The sequence below is a fragment of the Doryrhamphus excisus genome, linkage group LG17 (assembly GCF_037039965.1).
Source record: "Doryrhamphus excisus strain RoL-2023G ecotype Guam linkage group LG17, RoL_Dexc_Guam_v1.1, whole genome shotgun sequence".
Classification (NCBI taxonomy): Eukaryota; Metazoa; Chordata; class Actinopteri; order Syngnathiformes; family Syngnathidae; genus Doryrhamphus; species Doryrhamphus excisus.
In genome coordinates, this window is record NC_136373.1 from 3035701 (window position 1) to 3060046 (window position 24346).

Below are 24346 nucleotides of genomic sequence, written 5' to 3' on the forward strand. Positions count from 1 at the left end.
TGGTTCATTCCGTCAGTACTTTGTTGCTTAGCCGCAATGCACTCTGGGTCGTAGGCTGACAGTGAAGCCAAAGATGGCTGCTAACTTCAGGCTTCGTAGAGATCCCTTAGCTGAAAGCTTATGAATGAAGTTTTTAATTGTAAATCGCCTTATACTGCTGATCGTGTGGATCAATCTGTGCATGACTTGACAAATTCATTTACCGCAACCCAATTCCAAACAAGTGAGGTTAAAGTCTCGTATGAATTCCGACGAGAAGGAGGACTGTGAGTGTGCGCCACCACAGGCCGACATTAGCCCAGCAGGAGGAGCTGACAGGTGGGTACGCTTAGAGGAAAGAGTCGGGGATGCCGACATGCTAGCTGGCTACTTTGGTAGCAGGAAATGTGTTGCTTTCCCTCCTCTTTGCACGTTTGTAATGAACCTTTTAGCCAGCGTCCAATCAGAATGCACTATTGCACGAAGTCAATCTAAGTATGGTTCTAATAGAATGCTTATTCTTAATAATCAATACACTTGTTAGTGTCAGCTTACTGTGCTAGCATGCTACATTAGCTTGCTAAGTAAGGGTCAGGATGTCAGCTAAATTACAATCCTCCAACTAATGTATCACTTTGACCACTAAATATTTTACTTTTCTGTCTGATGTAATTTCAAATACATTAAATAATTATGACTCTCTTTGTATAACGATAGTGCAACTTAGCCAAAGGCTAATGTTGGTGCCGGATGGCTAGCGTTTGCATCTTCTACGCTTCTGGACTGGTGCTTATTAGCGGCAATGCAATGGTCCTTATTCAGCTTAATGATGAATAATATGTTTCGGTGGGTGTTTTTCATAACGTTGGGACTTCTTATACAACTATTACTTTATGTCGTTTTTTTTTGTTTGTTTAAATAGAGAATTCGACGAGCTTGAAGTAGAAAACCCAGAAGCAAGCCGAATGTAAGTAAATTTCCAACCATTTCAATCATGTATACATTTAGTAGATAGTTTATGCTAGATAGTTTATGCTGACTTCTTTTGTTGATGATAACTTCATAATTCAAACGCAATATTGATTTTCAAAGTGAAATGAATATGCTAATATAACATCCAGATGTTATGGTTATAGTTCTACAATTGTATAGTGGGCTTAGTAATTAAGATAGTAAATGTTTAATAATACTGATGTTGTGGCAATTTAAGATATTGGTGTAAAACATTGTTAGCAGTAACAGACATAATATTTACAGTTAGCGCCAATAGATGACTGAGGTAGGTAAATTGGTGTTGCCAGGCAACGATACAGATGCTGTTCTCCTCCTTACAAAACAGTGTAACCTCCAAATGATTCTAAAGCTCACACTTGAAAGTAAAATGAATGTGCTGACTCTTAAAAATGCAAACAAGTTGGGAATCCTAGTGCTCGATTTTCACTGTCAATGTTTTGTTGTCACCTTCAAAGTAGCACTGAAAGCATGATGCTCCAATGGCAATCCATTTCTGTGCTCTTTCTCTTTTCCGCGGCTGTAATCAGGAAGCGAGCGGCTGCCAAGCATCTAATAGAGCGCTATTACCACCAGTTAACCGAGGGCTGTGGGAATGAATCATGCTCCAACTCATGGTGTGCCTCATCGTCCGGTTTCCTTCGCATGGACAACAACGCGGCGGCAGTCAAAGCCCTTGAGCTCTACAAGGTCAATGCAAAACTTTGCGACCCCCACCCTTCAAAGAAAGGTACGGCTTCGGCCTACTTGGAGAATAGCGCTCACTGCAACTTGCCGTGCAGCAATACCAAGATGAACCACAAGGATGTCCACTCCGTACGGGACAATTTCAAAGGTCAGTGTGAAATACTTTTATGGTCGTATTTCGGTGCCGAGTAAAGTAGTTCCAGTGAGTTGCTGTGGACAGTTAAGTCAAGAGTTTGGCTTCTCAAAACAAAATGCGTTCAAAAGCATAATACCCAGCAACTAGCTGGAACTACTTTCCTCAGCGCTGCCTATGGGGGTGTCATAAAACTTTATGCCAAAAAACTGATCTATCCCTTTAAAGCCGGAAAATACAACGTGGTTAAAATATACTCATCAAGCCCAAGTCACGGATGAGCTTGTTGGGTATCATGGAGATACTGACCAAGCCTGATGACATCATAATATGCAAATAACATGCTCATAACACCGTTTAAAATGTCATCACATTGTTCCGCTACTATTAAAGAGACTAGTGTTAGACTTGTATGATACCTTTTAGCTTGATTGATTGGAGCCAATGTATATCGTCATTCATACATAAGTGACATAACTGTTTAATGTTTTTAATCATGGTTGATTTTTAAAAAATGATTAATCTGATTAAATTTAAAATAAAATAATCTGGTTAAAAATTAAACCGATTAATCTGATTAAAGGGCGGCACGGCGGTCGAGTGGTTAGTGCGCAGACCTCCCAGCTAGGAGACCAGGGTTCAAGGTTGTGGAGTTTGCATGTTCTCCCCGTGCATGCGTGGGTTTTCTCCGGGTACTCCGGTTTCCTCCCACATTCCAAAAACATGCTAGGTTAATTAGCGACTCCAAATTGTCCATAGGTATGAATGTGAGTGTGAATGGTTGTTTGTCTATATGTGCCCTGTGATTGGCTGGCGACCGGTCCAGGGTGTACCCCGCCTCTCACCTGAAGACAGCTGGGATAGGCTCCAGCACCCTCCACGACCCTTGTGAGGAAAAGCGGTAGAAAATGAATGAATGAATAATCTGATTAAATGTATTAATCATTTGAGAGCCCTAATTTATTGTCATTTTTTATTGTAATCAAGGTATGATTGAAGTAATCGTTATTAATTAATCAGTGCCCACTGACGTGACATCACTTAAATTTGATATTAAGTAGCAATATTTTCGGAAAACTTTGTCTCCAGTATTTTCCTTAAAGAAGAAACTGGTCTAGGTTATTATGGGTTATATCAAGGTGTGCAGAAATATGAGGCAGCTTCTTTTCCTCCAGCACAATGGGCCAAAAATGACACTTAACTGAAATGCCAAACATCATAAAGTCTTTTATGAGGGATGCGGCACTCTTGCTTTAAGGCCTTAAGGATGACAGGATAGTCGATCGTCATCAGATCACTAAAGTCACAAACTCCAGTGATGTAAGGCACACACGATATTGTCTTAAGAAAGCCAAAACATCACTTTAACTGATCTTTGTTGTTCATTCATCTTCATCTTTGATTTCCTGTGTAGCGTAGAGTCCATGATTAATCTCGTCTGCTTCTCTCTCCAGATGTGAATTACCTGACAGAGGAGAAAGTGTACGAGATCTTGGACATCTGCGGCGAGAAGGAGGATTATTCCCCTCTCATCAGGGTAATTGGCCGTGTGTTCTCCAGCGCCGAGGGCCTGGTGCAGAGCTTCCGAGGGTCCAAGCCTCACACCAAGGAGGAGCTGAAGTCACTCCAGGAAAAAGACGAGGACAAAGACGAAGACGAGAAAGAGGCCGCTGCCTGCTCGACAGCGATGGAGGAGGACTCCCCGACCTCGGCTTCATCGCGGCTCGGAGAGGGGTCATCGGGCTACAACGATGTCCAAAAGCTGGCACCGGACGAGGTGTCGGTGGACATCGAAGCTGTACGACGGGTGTACGAACGCCTCCTGTCCAATGAGAAGATAGAAGCCGCTTTCTTGAACGCACTAGTCTACCTGTCCCCTAATGTAGAGTGTGACCTCACATATCATAATGTATACTCCCGTGACCCAAATTACCTGAACCTGTTTGTCATAGTAATGGAGAACAGCAACCTTCACAGCCCCGAGTACTTGGAAATCGCCCTCCCCCAGTTCTGCAAGGCCATGAGCAAACTCCCTCTGGCCGCTCAGGCCAAACTCTCTCGACTGTGGTCTCACTACAGTGCTGAGCACATTAAGCGCATGGTGGAGACCTTCCAGCAGCTCATTACCTACAAAGTCATTAGCAACGAGTTCAACAGCCGCAACTTGGTGAATGACGACGACGCCGTGGTGGCGGCCACCAGGTGCTTGAAGATAGTCTACTATGCAAACGTGCTCGGCGGTGACCTCGATACGGAGCACAACGAGGAAGAGGACGAGGAGCCCATCCCGGAGTCCAGCGAGCTCACACTGCAGGAGCTGCTGGGTGAGGAGAGGCGGAACAAGAAGGGTCCTCGAGTGGACCCCCTGGAGACGGAGCTGGGCATCCGCACCAACGACTGCCGGCGGCCGCTTATCCCCTTTGAGGAGTTTGTTAACGAGCCTCTGAACGAGGTTCTGGAGATGGACAAGGACTACACTTTCTTTAAGGTAGAAACTGAAAATAAGTTCTCCTTCATGACATGCCCCTTCATCCTTAACGCCGTCACCAAGAACCTGGGCCTGTACTACGACAACCGCATTCGCATGTACAGCGAGCGACGCATCACAGTGCTTTACAGCCTCGTGCAGGGACAGCAGCTCAACCCGTATCTGAGGCTGAAGGTCCGCCGGGACCACATCATCGACGATGCTCTGGTCAGGGTACGTGTCTCGTTTTAAAGAGGGTTCCTCGAGTGCAAGATGATGTGAAGTCAAGAAATGCTTGTCTATTACAGCTGGAAATGATCGCCATGGAGAATCCAGCAGACCTGAAGAAACAGCTCTATGTGGAGTTCGAAGGGGAGCAAGGTGTCGATGAAGGAGGCGTCTCTAAAGAGTTCTTTCAGCTTGTAGTTGAGGAGATCTTCAATCCGGATATTGGTAAAAGAACACAAGAAAACACCAATATGATATTCTCCACATAATTATATTATAACTATAAATTTAGCACTGAAATTAGACCTTTTTTGCGAGCGCTTAACAAAAAAAAATTTTTTTGGTCCACCAGGGATGTTCACGTATGATGAGCTCACCAAACTCTTCTGGTTCAACCCTTCGTCGTTTGAAAATGAGGGCCAGTATACGCTGATTGGCATCGTTCTGGGGCTCGCCATCTACAACAACTGCATCCTTGATGTTCACTTCCCAATGGTGGTCTACAGGAAGCTTATGGGCAAGAAAGGAACCTTCAGGGACCTTGCCGATGCCAACCCTGTAAGAGTCCAAGTTTCGTCGTGTGAGAAAATAAGAACTGGGATGACCTTTCATGATGAACGTTTGTCCTCTTTGTGCTGGTTAGATTCTGTACCAGAGCTTAAAGGAACTTCTTGAGTATAAGGGCAGTGTGGAGGAGGACATGATGATCACCTTCCAGATTTCTCAGACGGACCTCTTTGGGAACCCCCTTATGTATGATTTAAAGGAAAATGGGGATAAAATTCCGGTGACAAATGAAAACCGAAAGGTAAGCCACACACAGTAGAAATAGAGTTGTCCCTCGCTACATCGCTGTTCCAACATACCCCCCTCCCCTCACTCTAGCATGTTTTTTTTTTTTTATGTATGAATTAAATGACTGCTGTTTTGCGGTTGACTGGCCTTTTATTGGTCAAAAATGGTATCAGTAATGTTACATTGCTGAGACATTACCTTACATTACATTACCTTCACCATGGATGCAATCATCCTCCAATTCTGTGTGGAAGTGGTATATTACTTATCTTACTTTACCCTTGTCCCCCAGTCAATTTCAAACCCTTAAAGTTTAGAATAAATAAATTGGAGTTGCTATTCTTAAAGCGGCAGCCGTCACTTATTTCCATGCAGAGATCCAAAATCATCCTAAGGGGTCACAAAAGACCCCACAACAACATCCAAATAACTGCAGCACTTTTTTGGCTCAGTTAAAGTCAGTGTTCATGACTCCACCATAAGAAAGACAGTGGGCTAATACGGCCTGCATGGCAGAGTTGCAAGACCAAAACCACAGCTGAACATAAAGAGATTCTCTCAGTTTTGACCGAAAACATCTCAATGATGCCCGAGACCTTTTGGGAGACAAAAGTTGACCTTTCTGGAAGGTGTGTGTGTGTCCCATTAAATCCGGCATAAAAACAGCATTTCAGAAAAAGAACGGCATACCAACAGTAAAATATGGTGGTGGTAGTGTGATGGTTTGGGGCTGTTTTGCAGCTTCGGGACCTGTAAGACTTGCTGTAACCACAAAATCCATTTCTAAATATTGAATCCTAATTTGAACCAATGAGTCTTGATTAACAAATCCTGTATTTGAATATACAGTAAAGTCTCGTTATATCGATATCGGTTATAACGAATTACTGCTTATTACGATACTATTTTCATTTCCCGGCAAATTTCTAGTCTTTTATGATATAATTAGTTCCGTTAGTACGATACCCGGTTATTATGATAATCCGGTTACTACGATGCCCTTTTCATCTCCCGCCAGCCAATTTGGTCTGCTTATATCGATACAAAAGCAGCTTAAATCAATCTTTGCTTAAGGATTTCAATACCAAAAAAGAACACGGCGAACGGCTGCTTCCAGTCAACTTTATTTTTCACACTTCCACCACCAGAGCACAGCACACACACCGATTCCCGCACTTCCTGGTTCACAGGTCATGCTCAACCCGCCCCACATAGCTGGCCAAACACATGCCTGTATAGAATCTATACACACGAGAGAAACCATGAACGCAGTTGGTTCTTCTGTTGCAGGCATGTGTTTGGCCAGCTATGACATTGTTCTATACTATAGAACAATGTCGAGTGCATTATTGCCCACTTTTAATGCAGTTCGGCGCAGGATCGGATATATGGATAGTCTGGTTATATCGGTATTTTTTCCGACTCCCGAGAACATCGATATAACGAGACTTTACTGTAGTTTTTCTTTTATTGTTAATGTGCACAGGAGTTTGTGGCTCAATATGCAGAGTACATGCTGAACAAAAGTGTGGAGAAGCAGTTCAAAGCGTTCAGGAGAGGCTTCCACATGGTGACCAATGAGTCGCCGCTCAAGTACCTCTTCAGACCTGAAGAAATTGAGCTCCTGATCTGTGGAAGCCGGGTGAGATGACTTATTATTTTTTACATGCACAATTACACGTGATTATGCACACCAGAACTAGATTAGATTAGATCTGCGAGTTCTTCTTTTACAAATGAATAATTCAGAGTTTGAACCTGATGTGTTTCTTGTTCAGAACCTTGACTTCCTTGCATTAGAGGAAACAACAGAGTACGATGGAGGCTACAATAGAGATTCTCGAATCATCAAGTAAGCAAAAAAAAAAAAACAGTGAGGGGCTTGAACACGTTGACACAAACTGACCCGTTTCAATGTTTTTGGCTTTTTTAAGAGAGTTCTGGGAGACTTTGCACTCTTTTAGCGAGGAGCAGAAGCGCCTCTTCCTGCAGTTCACCACCGGCACTGACAGAGCGCCCGTGGGCGGGCTTGGCAAATTGAAGATGATTATTGCCAAGAATGGGCCCGACACGGAGCGGTGAGTACATCATACTTTCCGTAAATAACCCGATCGGCTTCTCATGATCCTCACCCGTGTTTCTGTCCAGACTACCAACATCTCATACGTGCTTTAATGTGCTACTGCTGCCCGAGTACGGCAGCAAGGAGAAGCTGAGGGAGCGACTGCTGAAAGCCATCACCTATGCCAAAGGCTTTGGCATGCTTTGAGGCCCGGCCCAGTACCACTTTTACCACCACCCGCTCCTAACGCACTGCAAATATAAGACTCCTTCTCGGCCCATCTAGCTCCGCCCTTCTTTTTTTTTTTATCCGACACGATGTAAGCGGCGACAGGGGGGTGGGAAGTAAACGCTAGTCCCCCCCCCTCTCCACTGTGCCTACATCAACAACATTATCAGTCAGTGTAAGCACAGAGATCTCCTGATCAAAGTACCCGCATCCACTCGATGTGGATGTGCTGCTGCCTCCCTTCTTTTTTATGTAAAGAGAGGATCATTTTTCTAATTATTTATTTCAACTTTAACCTGTTTTTTTTTTTTTCCCATTGGTGAAACAGAATGCAGTTTAAAAAAAAGGGTTAATACTATTCTGCTGAACTGGGACAAAGCATGATAACAAGTTGGTACAAAGTAGGATTCTTAACATAAAGTTGTCCATAAGAGCATTGCCAGTCTTCAGAAGTCTTTTTTTCCCTGCCAGCCATTTTTCTTTTTTTTTTTTTTTTTGTCCCTCTTAAAGGACTGTCTGCAACTGGATTAAGATTATTATTATATATATATATATATATATATACACAAACCTGCTAGCATATGTTAATAGTGGGTTATAAGAACAATAAATGTCTATTTTTCACAATGACATATTCAACTGCATAAAAATATGGCTGTCTGGAGTACACGTTACAAACACAAAAGCCGTTAAAGAGAAGCGACAACATTGTGTATCCGATGACACATTCAATAATAGTTCATGTTAGCAGCTAAACTCTGCCAAATCGCTATCAGCTGGAACAGGGAGAGTGTGGTATATAATACTTGAAGCACGGTTGCAAACAGTCCCTTTTAAGAAAAAAGGATAAAGCTAACAATTTCACAATTCTAGTCGCAATATGTCCTTTTTTTTTTTTCTCCAAATCCATGTCTGCAATCTTTTGTTGGGAGAGGGTACTGATTAGACTTGAGATCGTGTCAGAGCTGTGTAAGTGCACTTAGACTTTTTCCAGAATGTTGTTTTCGGGTGGGCCCGCAGGTTGCCACGATTGTCTGAAGCATTTTTTTTTTCTGTTTCCATGTCTTCCTGTGTTGACGATACTAAATAAAAACAAAACAGTATTTATATATCATTACACTTGGGATGATGATGTTTGGCCCCATGAACACAATACAATTTGCTGATTGGCTCAAATCCGGAAAGCACTTTGTCTTGTCTATTTCTGACATCTATTTTATGTGGACTAGGGCATCGGGACAACTGAGGTCTCGACAAACTCTTAGGTCTCACCTGGGCCTTCCATGCACGGTAATGCATATATCAATTTATCAAATTATTAAAAAAAAACAGGTCGGTAATTATGAGACCTGAGTTGTGGTCCAGCTTAGAATACTTCATAAAGCTTGGAGTAAGCAATTTATTGCAAGCATTAAAGTGAAATAGACTGTTCCGTCATCTGATAAAAAAAATGAAAACCATAACTTTTATTTCATTTCAGCTGCAATAGGTGCAGATTCTGGAAGATCTAGAAAGCTTATGTGTAGCTGCTCTATAGGAATCCACAACTCCATACAAAGAGCTGAAAAATGAGAGATTTCAGCTGTCAGGTTCCACTCTGAGGAACATAGTAAGGAAATGGAGGACCATGAGTACAGTTCTTGTTAAGACCCGGACTGGCAGGCTAAGAAAAATCTCGGCTAAGCAGCGGCCAAGAATGGTGAGAACAGTCAAAGTCAACCCACAGACCATCTCCAAAGACCTACAACATGATCTTGGTGCAGATGGCATCAATGTACATCCTTCAAGTATTCAGTGTACTTTACACAAGCGGATTCTGTACTGGAAAGTCATGCATAAGAAGCCTTTTCTGCGTATATACACCACAAACAGTCGCTAGCGGTATGCTAAACCACATTTGGACAAGCCAGTTTCATTTTTGGAATATTTTGGTGCTGTGGACTGATGAAACTAAAATGGAGTTATTTGGACATAACAAGGGGCATAACACTTGCTGCCCACAGTAGCATTTGGTGGTGGTTCCATCATGCTGTAGGGCTGTGTGGCCAGTGCAGGTACTGGGAATCTTGTTCAGGTTAAAGGTGGAATTGATTCCAGATTCCAGTCAGTATCAGCAGATTCTTGCAAAAAATGCTCAAGAACCGGTGACAATGTTGAAGTTGCGCTGTGGATTAGTGTTAAGTGCATGCCTCAATGTCTGAAATGTGAATGTCTTGGCTTGAAATGACTGATTGAATGAATGTTCCCAATATTGTTTATTGGTATGTGTACATAAACAGATGATAATTCATAATTTGTAGTTAAAGAACGAGTTCCACCATGAGTTTCCATATTACAGCCTTTATTACGAATGCGGCAAACTAAAGATTTGACCCGAGCACGTGCTACCCGTCAGCGACGCTCAGGGTAGTGACTTCGTTTGTCAAGTTCGAGAGTCTTTGTTTGAGTTTGCGTTGGGACGATTCGAAATGTTCTGTAAGCTTTCTGAGTTTGAGCGCCATGACTTCCAGGCTTCCCTCGATGTTGTTGACTTTGTCTTCCAAGGCTTTGGCATCGGTAACCCCGATAAGCGACTCATCGATGAGATTGTCTTTCATCAGAATGGCCCGCCCTTTGTCTTCCAGAGCATTCTTCGCTTCCGGGTACTCGGTTAGCGCCTCCATTAGGTCATCCTTGGATAAGGCGAACAGGTCGGAGTAGCCCACACTTCGGATATTAGCTGTTCTTCGATTTCCGGCCTTACTACCCTTGATGCCCAAAATGCTGATCTCTCCAAAGTAGGCACCATCGCTGAGGACCACAAACTGGGTGACCCCGTCGTCCGCCACAACCGCGAGCTTCCCTTCCTTAATAATGTACATTTCCCTTCCGATGTCACCCTTCTTGCAGATGTAGTCACCCGGACTAAAAACCTGGGGTTGAAGTTTAAGAACTAACTCAACAAGCAAACCCGCCTCACAGTCTTGAAAAATGCGTACTTTGCTCAACGTTTCCAGATGAACGTTGATGGCAATCTCAGCCTTGAGCTTATCCGGGAGGTTCTTGAGCACCTGCTTTTCGTCGCACGTTTTCTGCTCCGTCCACAAGTAGTCAAACCACTTGACCACTCTGGTCTCCAGGTCTTTGGTGACCTTTCGGAAATGCATATATTGCTTAATGGAATCTATCTTGGCCTGGAACTCCACACGAGCGGCACTCATGTTGGATATCATGGCGCCGACGTTGCCGACAATGGTCGCAAAGATCAGAACCCCCGTGAGAAAGTCAGCCACAACAAAGAAGTACTCGATGTCGTTGACTGGGGGTGGTGTTTCCCCAATGGTGGTCAGGGTCAGTGTGGACCAATAGAAGCAGTAAATGTATTGCCTGGTAAGATGTCGAAAATCCGAATTTGTCATTGTCGGATAAACCCAAGTGTCTGATCCGAATCCAAGAACTTTGGAAATTGCGAAATAGAGGCAAGCATTCCAGTGGATGATGATGATGATATAAAGTACAAGATTACAAATTCGGAAGATATTTGGGTAATTGGTGCGAGTTTCGGTTCGATCGAAGAACTCGAAAAGCCGAGCCGACCTAAACAGTCGATTGAACCTCCACTCTGGATTGTTGACTCCGATTACAAAGAAGACAAGATCAGTGGGAATCAAGGATATCACATCCAGTCGGAATTGTCGTGTTTTCATGTACTTCTCCTTCAAAACCTTTACATCTCGTACAAGCAGACCTTGCTCTAAGAAACCTGCGACAAACAAGATTGGGATTATTGACGATCTTGGTTCCTGCAAGACCTGAAATCAAGCTCCCCGAAAGTCTCAAACCTGTTCTGACTCGCACAAAAGTGTCCACAAAGTAGAGAGCATCTGAGGAGTAGTCCAACACCATCCATAATATGACCTTGGTGTTCTGCAGCTCATTGAAGCAGGCCCTGTAGTCCACCAAGATATTCAAAAAGTTATGAAATAGAAACAACATTCAGTACCAGATTCAAGAGTCAGTCCAGACCTGGCCACCAGGAACATCAGATTATAGAAGACCGGGATGGAGATGGTGCACAACCAGAAGTAATACATATCCGTGGCAGGGTCAATGACCCACAGCTCCTTTCTGAGGATTTAACCAAGACCATTTTTTTACATATTCTCGTAATATTTAACAAACATGGTTGAACCTAATTTTAATGAGCCCAGTGCTTAATCAACTTTTCAAAAAAAAAAAAAACACTTAAAGGGGACCTATTATGCTTTTTCCACTTTTTTGTTTGTCAAAGTTTCAGATAATAAACGCTCGGTTTCAGAGAGTTTTTTTTAACACTGCTCTCTGTGATGTCACACAGTGCCAGGCTTCCTTATATGGGCGTGCGATCTGCCCTCTGTTTCTTTGGGTGTAAGGAAAAGCTACATTTGTTTACAATTCCTAACGAGCCAAACCAGAAGTGGTTGGAGTTCCTGATTATATTATTATCAATATTAATATCAATATTATCAATATTTATCAATATTTTGATCTGTCAATCTGGCATTTCACACGGGACTTTTTTGCGAACATAGGCCAGTATGCGCCTGGACTAGCTGACAAACTCAGCAGTCCTGTTCCTGAAAGTTAGTAGCGCAAGCAGTAAGTAACAATTTATCAGAGTCCTAACTGTGTTTATTTTGTGTAAGTCATGGAGCAAACACGGTTTTCTATGTAGCATTATAGAGTGTGCATACGGGGAATGGGCTTCAAATGACAAGCTCACCAAGTCTGGAGTTGCTAATATCCATTTCCCACCACATTCAGTCTACTCGAGTTTTTTAAACACATTGTCACGCAAAAAAGTGTAATGTTACCAATGCTAATGCTAAAATGCTAAAGCTACCATTCAGAGACGTCTTTTCTTGAGACACTTCGATCGGATTCGGGATCCAACGCATATGGCTGTATGTTAAAAGTGAACATTTTCTAAATATACATTTCTGTTTATTATCAACTCCTATAAATTTGGGTTCAGCTGCTAATCGGAAGTCCTCCTGAGCACTTGGGAGTGTGACCAATCACAGTGGAGTGGCCGTGCCTGGAGGCGGGCTGTGGGTGGAATAAAGTAAAACAGACTGTTCTGGAAGATCTAGAAAGCTTTCTGTGCTGGTTATTGTGTGTAGCTGCTCTATAGGAGTCCACAACTCAATGAACACAATAGGTCCCCTTTAATTGAAATACTTATAGTTGGTACTACAGTTTATGAACCTACTCTTTTTCCTTTTTGTCGTCTTTCTTGTCGTCTTTCTTGTCATCTTTCTTGTCATCTTTCTTGTCATCTTTCTTGGGTTCCTCCTTCTTCTCATCTTTCTTCTCATTTTTGGGTTCTTCTTTCTTGTCATTTTGTTTGCTGAAGAACAAAGTTGCTCACCAATCAGCTGCATAGTGAGGCTGTTTTGTTTCTACAGTAGCTTAGGTGGCCTGATGATCTAGGTATCTGCCTACTTATACTTACAATGAAAACCGCTACTACACAGGAAAGGAGAATAAGAGATACATATTGTGATGTACAGTGTAGTGCCATCTTACCCGTCGTTGTTGTTGCTGTTGTTCATGTTTTGTTGAGCCAAAGGAGACACAGAGTTCCTAGAAGAACAAATGTAGGAATTTGCCATTTTTGCCCTTGTACAAACAAGTTCCCATGTCTGCGTTTTGTTGTTGTTGTTGTTTTTTTTTAGAAATAACTCCAGGAACTCTGACACAGCAAGTATCGTGTACTGATTAAATATTAGATTAGATTAGAAAACCCATGCATGCACGGGGGGAACTCCACACAGAAATAGCAGAGGGTGGAATTGAACTCGGGTCTCCTAGCTGTGAGGCCTGCGTGCAAACCACTCTACCGCCGTGCAGCCTTCATTTTAACAGTATGTATTTTAACAGTATTCCTAATATTCCTATTGCTTTCTGTTTTTTGACTCCTCATTCCTGACACCTTCTGTCGCTATTTTGGCCCTCGATGGGTCCTGACTGAATACTCTGCTACATCTATCTAGAGTTCACCTCATGATCTCCTTTGGTCCACGGTCGTTCTGGCTGAACTCTGGAGGTTTTCGTCTGGTGTGACCAAAGTGCATTGTGTGGGCCATCCTTGGGACAGATGAACGGGACAGCAGTCCTGTTCCTGAAAAGGGGTGCTGGTTGTGGGTGTCCATCAAAAAAATGGCGTGTTAACACCCACATCTCTAGAACTACTGCGTTCTCCATGGCTGATGCTGACAGCGGTACTTGTGTGTCTACGTTTGTTGTGACTGTGAAAAAGGTTTGACACCTGCTTTGCTCAAAAGTAAGAAGTTGATTGAGAAAAGCAATCGCTGTAGCACCCAGTATGATAAAAAAAATGTCAATTTTCTTATTTTAATGTTGCCAGAGACACTTATTCAAAAAATACTAACTTATTTTTGAATTGAAGTGACAGGGATCTTAAGTGTAAGTGAAAACATATGCAAATTGACACAGCCTGGGTTTATTCCTTAGCTCTGCTCAAATCCTCCTTACCAAGATTAGGTCTAAAATTAGACTTTCTGTAGAGCATTAACACTCCATCTTTAACAGTAATTTATCTTTCTTTCAAACAATGAATTTACAAGTAAACAAAAAAGAATGTATAATGTGTGTTTACCTGTATTTTAACAAGAAGAAGCAGTCCCGTTTGTGAGGGGTCAAAGTGCAATCTGCAATAATTCCATTTGGCTCCTTATGCTGTGTGACATTAGTCCCATCAGATATGAAGTCCTGTGGTTATTATGTATATGTAATGTATGTTTTATGTATATATTATGTCCTAAGAAAGAGCAGGGAAATCCTTCCTTGTCTAGCTGTTGATTAGTCCTCTTAGAATCAAGCACTGTGACTCCCTAGCAGCCAACCATGTGTGGACGAGGGAGGGGCGGAGACTGTGAATGTCAACGAGGCTAAACAGCATAGAGGAACTTGTTTTGTTTTTTTTATTGATAGACTGAGCCCAGCTTTTAACAACACCAATATGTTATGGTGTATAAGCATCTACTTTTTCCTTCAACTTTGAACGCTGCGGCTAATTAATGGTTAAGTTCTAAAGAACTCCTACCACTAATAGCTTAAATACTGTGGCTCTTTCTTTGGCGCGATCTATCAGTGCGCTCACGACAAGCTTGTCAACCCGTTGGGAAACATCGGCGGTCAGTAGAACAACATAAAAGACTCACGATTTTGTCTTACTAACAGCACTAAACTCATCACACGGCAACTTAACACTCAAAAAAAGGTACTGTATATCTCGGAAATATACAAACATGTACCAATACAAGTTTGAAATGACAAAAATAACACTTTTACAGTTTTCCCATAATGCATTGCATCTGAGAGCCCGCCGTGGTGTAGTGGTTAGCGTTCTGGACTTCGGGTACTGAGTAAGCACCATCATATTTGTCAGGAAGAGCATCCGGAATGGAAAGGGCTCAAGCAAATAATCCGTAATCAGGAAAAAAGACTAAATTAAATTAAATTGGGAATTTTTGAGGCAGAAAATGTAAAATTCTTGGAAAAGTCAAGAAATCAATCGGGAAATCAACAGTTGTGCCGATTTATTTATATCCCTCGCAGTCTGAGTAGATCCTCTTAAGTGTGTGGAGGCTAAGGGGACTCAAGCATAGGACGATCCTCCAACAGCTTAGATAATCTGAGCAGCGCTACTTCCTCTTCCTCCACTGCTTTCCTAACCATGTGAGATCAGTCAATAGCAGAGATCTTTTTTCCAGTGGTGACCAGTGATTTTTTCCATTTAGTTAGTATATTATTTGTCAAAAAGGAGGCCATTACGGCAACAAAAGCCTCACACTACATGACATGTACAGTATGTACCACACTGGTGTCACCTGTCACCTCAGTCGGAGCCTCCCACGAGAGTCAGATGGGTTGGGACTTGTCTGCTGAACCTGTGATGATGCTGATCATGACAAGGACTCGTGGGCATTCATCAATGTTGTCAGCAGTATTTCATGGCAGTGTCATCATCATCATCATCACTGTGGAACAAATAGAGGAGAAAAGCATTAGAAAAGCATCATTAAATTTGTTGATCAGATTACGAGAATATCATAATCTTGCAACGTATTACATGTACACAGTGATGTATGAGCATAATGCTGTAATAACTTACAAATGTGTTTTATGAAGTCAAGAAAACAGACCTTGGGGGAGGGCAGAGAGTGTATGGTCCCACAGCCACGACCATGAGAAAGCCAGCTACTCTGTGACATCACAAAAGAACACTTTTGCCACACCCTATGAAATCAAATGTTTTCAGCCATCCCGAACTTCTTGAGGGCTCACTTCCAAATGTGTAAACCTTACATTATCTGGAACTTTGGCATTGTTTACAATACAACATTCTAAATATATTTATAGGTAAGAAAAGCAGAAAAAGCATAATAGGCGCCCTTTAACGGCAGGCATATCCTAGGACAGCTATGATGGGTCTTCTGTCATTTTAGCGCTCTATAGCAGCACGAGCTTGAATTAGCAGTGCACTAGCTAGTCGTTGACACATCAGTAAAACGTACATACACGATAGCAATATAATTCATCTCATTTATTACGGATTGTGTAAAACTATGACAGGAACGACATCAAATTCGAGAGAGAAAAAAAAAATCGATTTACTAATGCTCAGCCCTTACTAAATCCTCATCAGGTCAGGACATGGCAGACGGGCGCCCTCTTCAGGCGTGATACTCGGGCCCCAACACGTGATCAAACGTCCACCACGTGATGTGGACGAAACCAAAGTGAAGCAGGGGGCGGATGCCACTGGACTTCAGTCTTCAGGATAATTACAAGGTAAAAATTTACACAGTAATTGATTAAAAATAAAACATAGTTAACTGTTATATGATATCATATTTCACTTCGGAAATGTGAAATTAAAAGGAGAACTTTGAGTCGATATGAGTTGGTCTAGCCTTGGCAGCAGGCGACGTAGTAGATGATAATAGTGACGTTAATTTGTGTCAATAAAAAATGGAGAAAAAAGTCAAATCCGTCGGGTGCACACTTTAGAAATAAGTGTGAACGAGCACCAAAGATGGTGCTATAGCATCACTTTATGTACACATTACGGAATATATATGATCAAATAAGCTAACGTACTAGCTAGCTTACTTGGTGGCTATATATAGGCTAACAGTTGTTTATTTCTTTTTCTTGAAAGAGAGTTTTCATTATGTAAATGTGGATTTAAGTCTAATATCAATTTAAGCTTGTGAAATAAGCACCTTTGGTAAGTACTTTTTAAGTTAAATACTGGTCACAGTATGAGGTAGCCATGAAAAAGAAAGCACAAGAGAGCTCCATTATGACTTTATTTGTTTCTATCATGGATTAAATGGCAAAGGGTGCATGAAATGATGGTTGTACAAGTTCAAGTGTTTCAGACATGATCTAATACTATTCCTTCATCCCCCAAACAAACTCAAGAGCTTTTAAGTTTGTTTTCTTCATTTCTTTTTTTTTTTGGTTGAAATGCATGAAAATTGTGGTATTTAAGCGCCCTGGTTCCAACTACATTCATGGCCCAAAAACACACCCCAAATTTCAAGAGCGAGCCACTGGAAGGTTGCAAGGCAACACATTTTGACCCTTAACAGATCGTCACTTTGGTATTGCATGTATACATTAACAATATTTTCGCACAGAAACAAAATGTACAACTGTATAAATATACAATTCGTCCACCATGTTTGATGGCTAAAAACATTCAGAGAGGCACACACACACCACAATACTGTGATGGGAGTCCAGAAGAACAAAAGTAAAGCTGAGTCAGCACCGTGAGCCCCCCCGCCCCCTTTGCAGGAGGGCCCAAATATCTCACGGGCTGGAAAACAAGGAAAAAAAAAAGGTCTGGAAAACATAATCAATTAAAAAGGCATTTAATAAAACCCGTTCACACTTTTAAGTGATTTAAGGAAGAAACAAAAGGCAAACTAAAACAAGGCCCCATGATCAGACGTAAAAGACAAAAACGAGGAAGGAAGTTCCTTGGAGTGCAGCTTTTTCATTAAAAGATCACAAGAGTGGACCGAGCAAATCATTAAGTGGGCATGCCGTGTACCATCACGTCGGGAAAAATGAAGGAAAAGCGAGGTACCTAGGCGGTGATATGACAAGGAGTGGGGGGAGTTAATGGTCAGGGTGGGAGGGGGGGGCTACACATGGAAATCCACTTGCACAGTCGTGAATGAACAAGGGTCCAAATGTCGCTTACGGCAGAATAAATATGCTTCGGAGGCCTAACAGCTACATTTCCCACTAAAACTGCGTGCTAACGCTAGCTGGAAGCCAAGTGACTGTGATCAACTTAGCCACGCCTACTTGTCTATTTCATGTCAGGACTGAAGGACGAGGGGGATGGTGGGTTGGGGTTTGCGGCAATGCATAAGCGCTCTATGGTCCTGACGCTGGTCATAAACTGTTGACCTGGATCTTGATGTCAAAGCGTCCCTGGTAGCGATCCTTGTCGCTGTACGAGATGTTGTCGCCGTACACTTTGCACTCGATACGCAGCTCGGTGTTCAGGGTCAGGTTGGTGAACTGCAGAGCAACCAGCGGCTGCAGGTAGTGGGGGTGCAGCAGCTTGCCGTAGTACGGGTAGTACTGCAACGGGAAGCCGCCGCCGATGCCGTAGTACTTGATCTCGCCGATTTTCCCGGCGTCTTCCTCTTTCTGAGAGAGACAGGACGGTTACTCGACAAGGAAGATCTGGGACAAGGTTTATGTGTGAACGTCAAGTACCTTGTTTGTGCAGTAGATGGGGATCAAGTTGGGCTGCACTTTGTATTGAGCTTCTTCGGGGATGCTTGCATTGGAGGAAGGAGGCTGAATGCAAAAAGACACTCGCAATTACCAGTGTACCCGAACATAGCAGAAAGAAAGGAGACAGAGCATGAACTACTTCAGTTTGTTGACATTGTTTCCCTCCATATTAGATACTTCGCCTCTAAACTAAACTAGCCGCTGCGGTTACTTAGTTTAAATCAGGGGTCTCAAACACGCGGCCCGTGGGCCAAATGTGGCCCGCAGGAGACTAGTTTGAGGCCCCCGCCTTGATATGAAAGTTTAATGTTTGATATGGATGCTGTATGGTATCATGTACCCAGAAAAAATTTGTACGTTTGATTCATGTTCATGTTAAAGGTTAAATAACTGTTAATAGTTATCCTCCCTATCCGTGTGGAAGTGGTAAGTTTTTGGCTATTTAAGTTTAAAGGAAATAACTTGAAGGCTACCATTTAGGTCGCTCGCTCTCTAGTTTGCGAGTTAGCATGTGCCTCAAGATCCTGCAGTTGCGCAATATGTTGTAAATAAAAAGAGTATAAATGTGACTATAGTCGTGTTTTGTCATGTCTACAGGGCTCTAATAATGATTTGTTCATTTTAATCTAAAAAAAATAATTTGTCTACCCTCCAACTATATGTGGTTTCTTACGTTTTTATTATTATTATTATTATATTTATTTATTACTGATTGATTGATTTTCTTTATTCTGGATTTGTTTATTTATCTTATTTTAAGCCGAAAAATAAAAATTAAGCTATGTTTTATCAGAGCTTTTATAGTAGAAAATCGGAAGCAAAGCACTGAAAAAGTTTGTATATTTTTCTGTTTTTAATAAGTGCGTTTTTTTGGGGGGGGGGGATTTTTTGGATGCGGCCCAACCAAACCCTAGCTCCAGTGGCCCCCAGGTAAATTGAGTTTGAGACCCCTGGTTTAAATGTTGACTACAATGATAATCAAGATTTTGTACATGCGAATGGCTGACAAAAACAGGTTCATTTTGTTCGATGTTGTGATATAAACCTTGCTATGCGCTGAACAGGAAGTGACTGTCAACTCCCAACAACAAAGACTTTATTCCTCACCCTTGGATGGAAGTTAACAATCCGGTTGAGCTTCACAATCAGGCACGGCTTGCCGTCTTTGAAGCCAAAGTCGGGGTCGGTCAAGCCAGAGCAGGGGCCGAGCAGCTCCCTGGAGAAACGGCATGCCCTTCTAACGCCCGTGTCGCTCTCAAGGTCGCCACGGTTCTTGAACTCGGCTGGTGTATCTGAAGAAAATGTTAAGCGCATATTGAAAGAGGTCTTAGCCTACCATGCGTGTGCGTACGTACGTACCTCCACAGTCCTCAAACTTCATCTGGTTGTCCTGCTTGTCATCATCATACTTGACCAGGAAGTCCTTCAAGGCCTTGGTGTAAGACAGATAGGTTTCCACGTCTCTGGGGTTGAAGGAAACTTCGGCTTTGTCAGATAGTGGAGTGTGTGAGAGTCCTACACACACATACACACTTTATTAGTAACCATATTTCCCGTCGTGAACAACTTGCTTCATCATGCGTCTCATGATGAATTGTTGGAATTTTTGGAATGCTAAATCAGCTCTTCAGGGACCAAGATCGCGGAGCCCAGCAGTCTCTGATGATCCACCTGGCTCTGCTGCACTTTGCTTCAGACAAACGATACCCAAGGGATGCTTACCGGGAGGTGCAACCCTGTCTTGCCATGTGGGCTTGTAGTTGCTCAGAGTGAGCAGCATGGCTTGGATGGTGCCGATGAAGATGCCGGCCAAGCAGCCGTAGAAGATGATGTAGAAGAGCAGGATTTTGACTGCAATGGAGAGAAGAGACGGGGGGAAGGAAGTCACACGGTGTTCCTTTAAATTTTATAGCAGCCCGTTTAGACACAAAACAAGTTTTGGTGGCCCCCACGTAAAGTCAATAAAGCGCCATTTACCATCAGTATTATAAGACATTATGTGCAGAAAAGAGCCGGATCCGCTTACAAACCGAAAGTAAATGCACACAATGAAACACGACACCACGCTCCTATTGGTGGAAAAAGATCCACTTCAAGAAAAACCTCATTTGGTTTCAGAGGAAGTGGAAGTAAACGCTGCCATCCAGTGGGGAAGTGGTAAAGCAAAGCAATGTTGCCTTTTTTAATTTTTTGATTTTATGTTTATGTGTGGGAACTGCACGGCGGTCGAGTGGTTAGCACGCAGACCTTACAGCCAGGAGACCAGGGTTCAATTTGCATGTTCTCCTTGTGCATGCGTGGGTTTTCTTTCCGGTTTCCTCCCACATTCCAAAAACATGCTAGGTTAATTGGCGACTCCGAATTGTCCATAGGTATGAATGTGAGTGTGAATGGTTGTTTGTCTATATGTGCCCTGTGATTGGCTGGCCACCAATCCAGGGTGTACCCCGCCTCTCGCCCGAGGACAGCTGGGATAGGCTCCAGCATGAATGAATGTTCTATTATTATCCCGATCAATGTGTACTGTGTATGTGTGTAAGTGATCCGTAAGACTTATTATTTTTCTTTCATATTAATAATAGTATTATTATTATGGCTGGGATAGGCTCCAGCACCCCCACGACCCTCGTGAGGATAAGCGGTAGAAAATGAATGAATGTTCTGTTATTATCCCGATCAATGTGTACTGTGTATGTGTGTAAGTGATCTGTAAGACTTATTATTATTTCATGATTTTTCTTTAATATTAATATTATTATATCAAAATTATGGCTGGGATAGGCTCCAGCACCATCCGTGACCGTCGTGAGGAAAAGCGGTAGAAAATGAATGAATGAACGAATGAATGACTAAACAGCTATGCTAGTCTGAGGACGATTATGACAATGGTGATAATGCAGATTGAACCCAATCCAATTGTGATACCCGAGCATCATTAACAGTTATTACGATATAGAATCCACAAAGTGAACGTGAATCATTAAAAAGCATCATCAGTATGGAACATGAACAAAATGTGGAGGTCACACGGTCGCTATAGCAAGGTGCGCCTATGCAGACATTAAGGCTGCAGGAAGCAATGTCAAAGAGGGCAAGGAAGTCAGACTCCATTAATAAATGACACATTACTTCTTAGATGACTGGTCAAGCTTTCATTTCTAAATGTTCAACAATATCTGATTATTATTGTTATTATTTGTCGTAGTGTAGGACTGTACCATTAAGTTTACTTTCAAGTTGCTAGACATGTTGTCTTATTGGTACACAATTGTATTTGAATGGTGCGTTCTAGTACATCCTGACAAGTTAGGTGTGTGCAAAAATGTCCTCCTGACAACCTTCACCGCATTGTGCAGGTGTCCGCACAATGCATCAGCGTTTTCATAGGAGCCCAGAGAAGGTCAAACATGAGACATCCGTCTCCTCGATACAGATCTATGCTGAAGCATTCAGTGACGCGGCGCAGGGTTTGTGACATTGAGAAGCGCTGCAAGGACATGCGCACTAGAGCCTCGCAAGAAACAAGAGAAGGTCGAAGGCTGTTAATCAGCTGTATTGTTAAGATCACACTGACATAGGATCAGATGAACCCGACACGGATCGATAGTCTAGCCTCTCTACTTCCATGCGAGGACATATCACCTTGACTCACCTTGGACCGTGATGCATTTTTAACCCTTTAACGGTGGTCAGTTCAAAATCCGCTCAATTACAGCGTGGTATTCAGAGGAGGTATTTTTTTTAATTAAAAGGTCCGTGGCTTGCGGACGCGGTTCGTTTGTTTCAATGGCACCTAAACGAGCCGTACATGAACGCAGCGCAGTCACATCAAACAGGTGTCAAGCGGCACGAGGCGGCACGAGGGCGACCCGCGGCGCGCGCGCTCCTTCCAACCCGCGAGAACGCGCCGCAGCCGGCCATACTTACACCAACTGCCCCCCGTCCGACCGAGCAGTTCTCCTTTGTCCGAATCCCACAGAAACTTCTTCCATCCGCCATCGTCGTTCTTTGGAGGCATTTCAACTTATTGTCCCGCTAAGCCGACTCCTTCGGTAGTTTCTTGAACGGAGTCCTTCCGTGTTGTTGACCAACGGTAGCCGCAGCGAAGGCACCCAGCGCGAAGTGCTGGAAGGCTCCCCAATATAAAGTATCTGTTCGATGCCCCGCCTCCCCGGACACTTCAAGCTTTACCTACACGAAGGGGGCGGAGCAGCGTCCGCCAATCAGGGAGCGAGGAAGCCATGCGGAACTGTGACGCCTCAAGTTGAGGTGAAACGCTTTTAATCAACTGACGCGCTAATCGCACCAATAACTAGAACCCTACATTTGCATCGATAATAACACTCTTTGGAATCATTATTATATATATATATTATTTTGCTTTTAGTTCGCAGTAAACAAAGTGTCCAGCAGCACAATTATTGACCGCATTAATATTGATAATTGAACTGATTATGTGATGCACTCATTACCATTACCATTACCATAATTAACAAACAATTACTCTAATTACAATTTAACATTATCACTAAGAAAAAAATTAAGGCTACTATGAGGGTTGCAACTAACAATTATTTTAATAACCGATTAATTGGTCCAATATTTTTTCACTTAATCGATTAATCGGCTGATTTGACAGATCAAATAAGTACAGAAACACCAGGTTGCCACTTGAATATTCTGTTAAAATCATGTTTGTTAAATAGCTTCAGTAAAACAATAAATGTTCAAAAAATACAATTATGATCATTTTTGTTAGTCGATTAATCCGACGCTTGTTAATTAGTCGAGACATCGGTTTGGCCATAGAGGGACTGAACGGCTACAGTGAGTGGTTGGGTTCACAACATCTCAGAGGGTCAGAGAAATTAAATCTAAAAACTATTCATCGATTGTCAAAATAGTTGTCAACCTGCTGAGTAATGGATTAATCATGGATTAATCACTGGAGCTTGATGTCAATGTCTTTAACTCTTAACTCCTCTCCTATCAGTCAACCTTCATTTTCTGCAGGGGAAACTACCAACCACAGTCGCAATTAGGCAGTTGGGTCTTTTCACCAGCACCCCCCCCCCCACCCTCCACCCCCTACCTCACCCAGTCGGAAAATTTTTAGCACACTGGTGTGGGGTATTGTTTTGTTTCTGGTGGAAAGACCAGAATTTCCGTTACTTCTATACGCTAATTTTCCGCAAAATGGGACATTTCACTGCAGTTGCGTTCAGTTACTAACGGAGAGATTTCGATCCATTCAGTTCTTGTCTGGTTTATAACCCCCTGCCGTGTGATGTGCGTGCTGGTGCATTCACGTGTGAAATGGCTCAGCAATGTGCTTGGATGGTTTGTTTAAATGTAAACATAGATGCGTATAAGGAGGCCTCAGCACATGGGGGTTCTGACCTTTAAATATCACCTCAAGGACAACAATATTTGTTGTGTCGGTGCATACCAACAGCTCTGTGATTATTTCCCATTTGATTATTTCCCCCAAAAGTGCAGTTCTCTATTATTGGTGGAATAAGATTTGAATCCCACTGTATTTGTTTACTGATTCGGCTAGGAGAACACTTCCTGTTCCTCACTTTTAATGTGTACCGTGTGGAAACAAACACATGTACTGTTACATTCATTCATTTTCTACTGCTTATCCTCCCAACGGTCGCAGGGGGTGCTGGAGCCTATCCCAGCTGTCTTCGGGCTAGAGGCGGGGTACACTCTGGACTGGTGGCCATCCAATCACAGGGCACATATAGACAAACAACCATTCACACTCACATTCATACCTGTGGACAATTTGGAGTCGCGAATTATGCGTACTTTGAAGCCAAATACTTCTTATAAATGTGTTCCTTCATAGCAGTCATCAGTGAAATGATCACTGCAAAGAACAGAACTGGTGGTAGTCGTGATTTCAAGCCTTCATTGTTGTCTTAGAGCTTCCTCG

At 42.7% G+C, this 24346-nt stretch overlaps 3 protein-coding genes across 4 annotated transcripts; 1 reads left to right on the forward strand and 2 right to left on the reverse strand.

Moving 5' to 3' along the window:
• Positions 1 to 49: 49 nt before the first annotated feature.
• LOC131137655 (ubiquitin-protein ligase E3A) lies at positions 50 to 8707 on the forward strand. The gene is made up of 11 exons (XM_058085847.2): positions 50 to 318; positions 902 to 946; positions 1521 to 1825; positions 3265 to 4511; positions 4586 to 4730; positions 4858 to 5063; positions 5149 to 5313; positions 6787 to 6942; positions 7079 to 7152; positions 7235 to 7378; positions 7449 to 8707. Exons 1-11 carry the CDS (start codon positions 242 to 244, stop codon positions 7567 to 7569), a joined length of 2685 nt encoding a protein of 894 aa, XP_057941830.1. The 5' UTR covers positions 50 to 241; the 3' UTR covers positions 7570 to 8707.
• Positions 8708 to 9106: 399 nt separating this feature from the next.
• LOC131137665 (cyclic nucleotide-gated channel alpha-3-like) lies at positions 9107 to 14475 on the reverse strand. 2 transcript variants are annotated; one of them, XM_058085881.2, is made up of 7 exons: positions 14231 to 14344; positions 13612 to 13698; positions 13138 to 13194; positions 12821 to 12958; positions 11596 to 11697; positions 11412 to 11518; positions 9107 to 11332 (listed from the first exon to the last, which is right to left on the reverse strand). In XM_058085881.2, exons 2-7 carry the CDS (start codon positions 13695 to 13697, stop codon positions 9975 to 9977), a joined length of 1848 nt encoding a protein of 615 aa, XP_057941864.2. In that variant the 5' UTR covers position 13698; positions 14231 to 14344; the 3' UTR covers positions 9107 to 9974. The 2 variants fall into 2 exon arrangements, with proteins under 2 accessions (XP_057941864.2, XP_078653803.1); XM_078797677.1 differs by having other exon boundaries at positions 9110 to 11332; positions 13612 to 13732; positions 14231 to 14475.
• A 2460-nt stretch (positions 14476 to 16935) lies between these two features.
• atp1b1b (ATPase Na+/K+ transporting subunit beta 1b) lies at positions 16936 to 22535 on the reverse strand. The gene is made up of 6 exons (XM_058085968.2): positions 22330 to 22535; positions 20125 to 20253; positions 19762 to 19917; positions 19510 to 19694; positions 18382 to 18465; positions 16936 to 18312 (listed from the first exon to the last, which is right to left on the reverse strand). Exons 1-6 carry the CDS (start codon positions 22418 to 22420, stop codon positions 18052 to 18054), a joined length of 906 nt encoding a protein of 301 aa, XP_057941951.2. The 5' UTR covers positions 22421 to 22535; the 3' UTR covers positions 16936 to 18051.
• Between the last annotated feature and the right edge of the window lie 1811 nt (positions 22536 to 24346).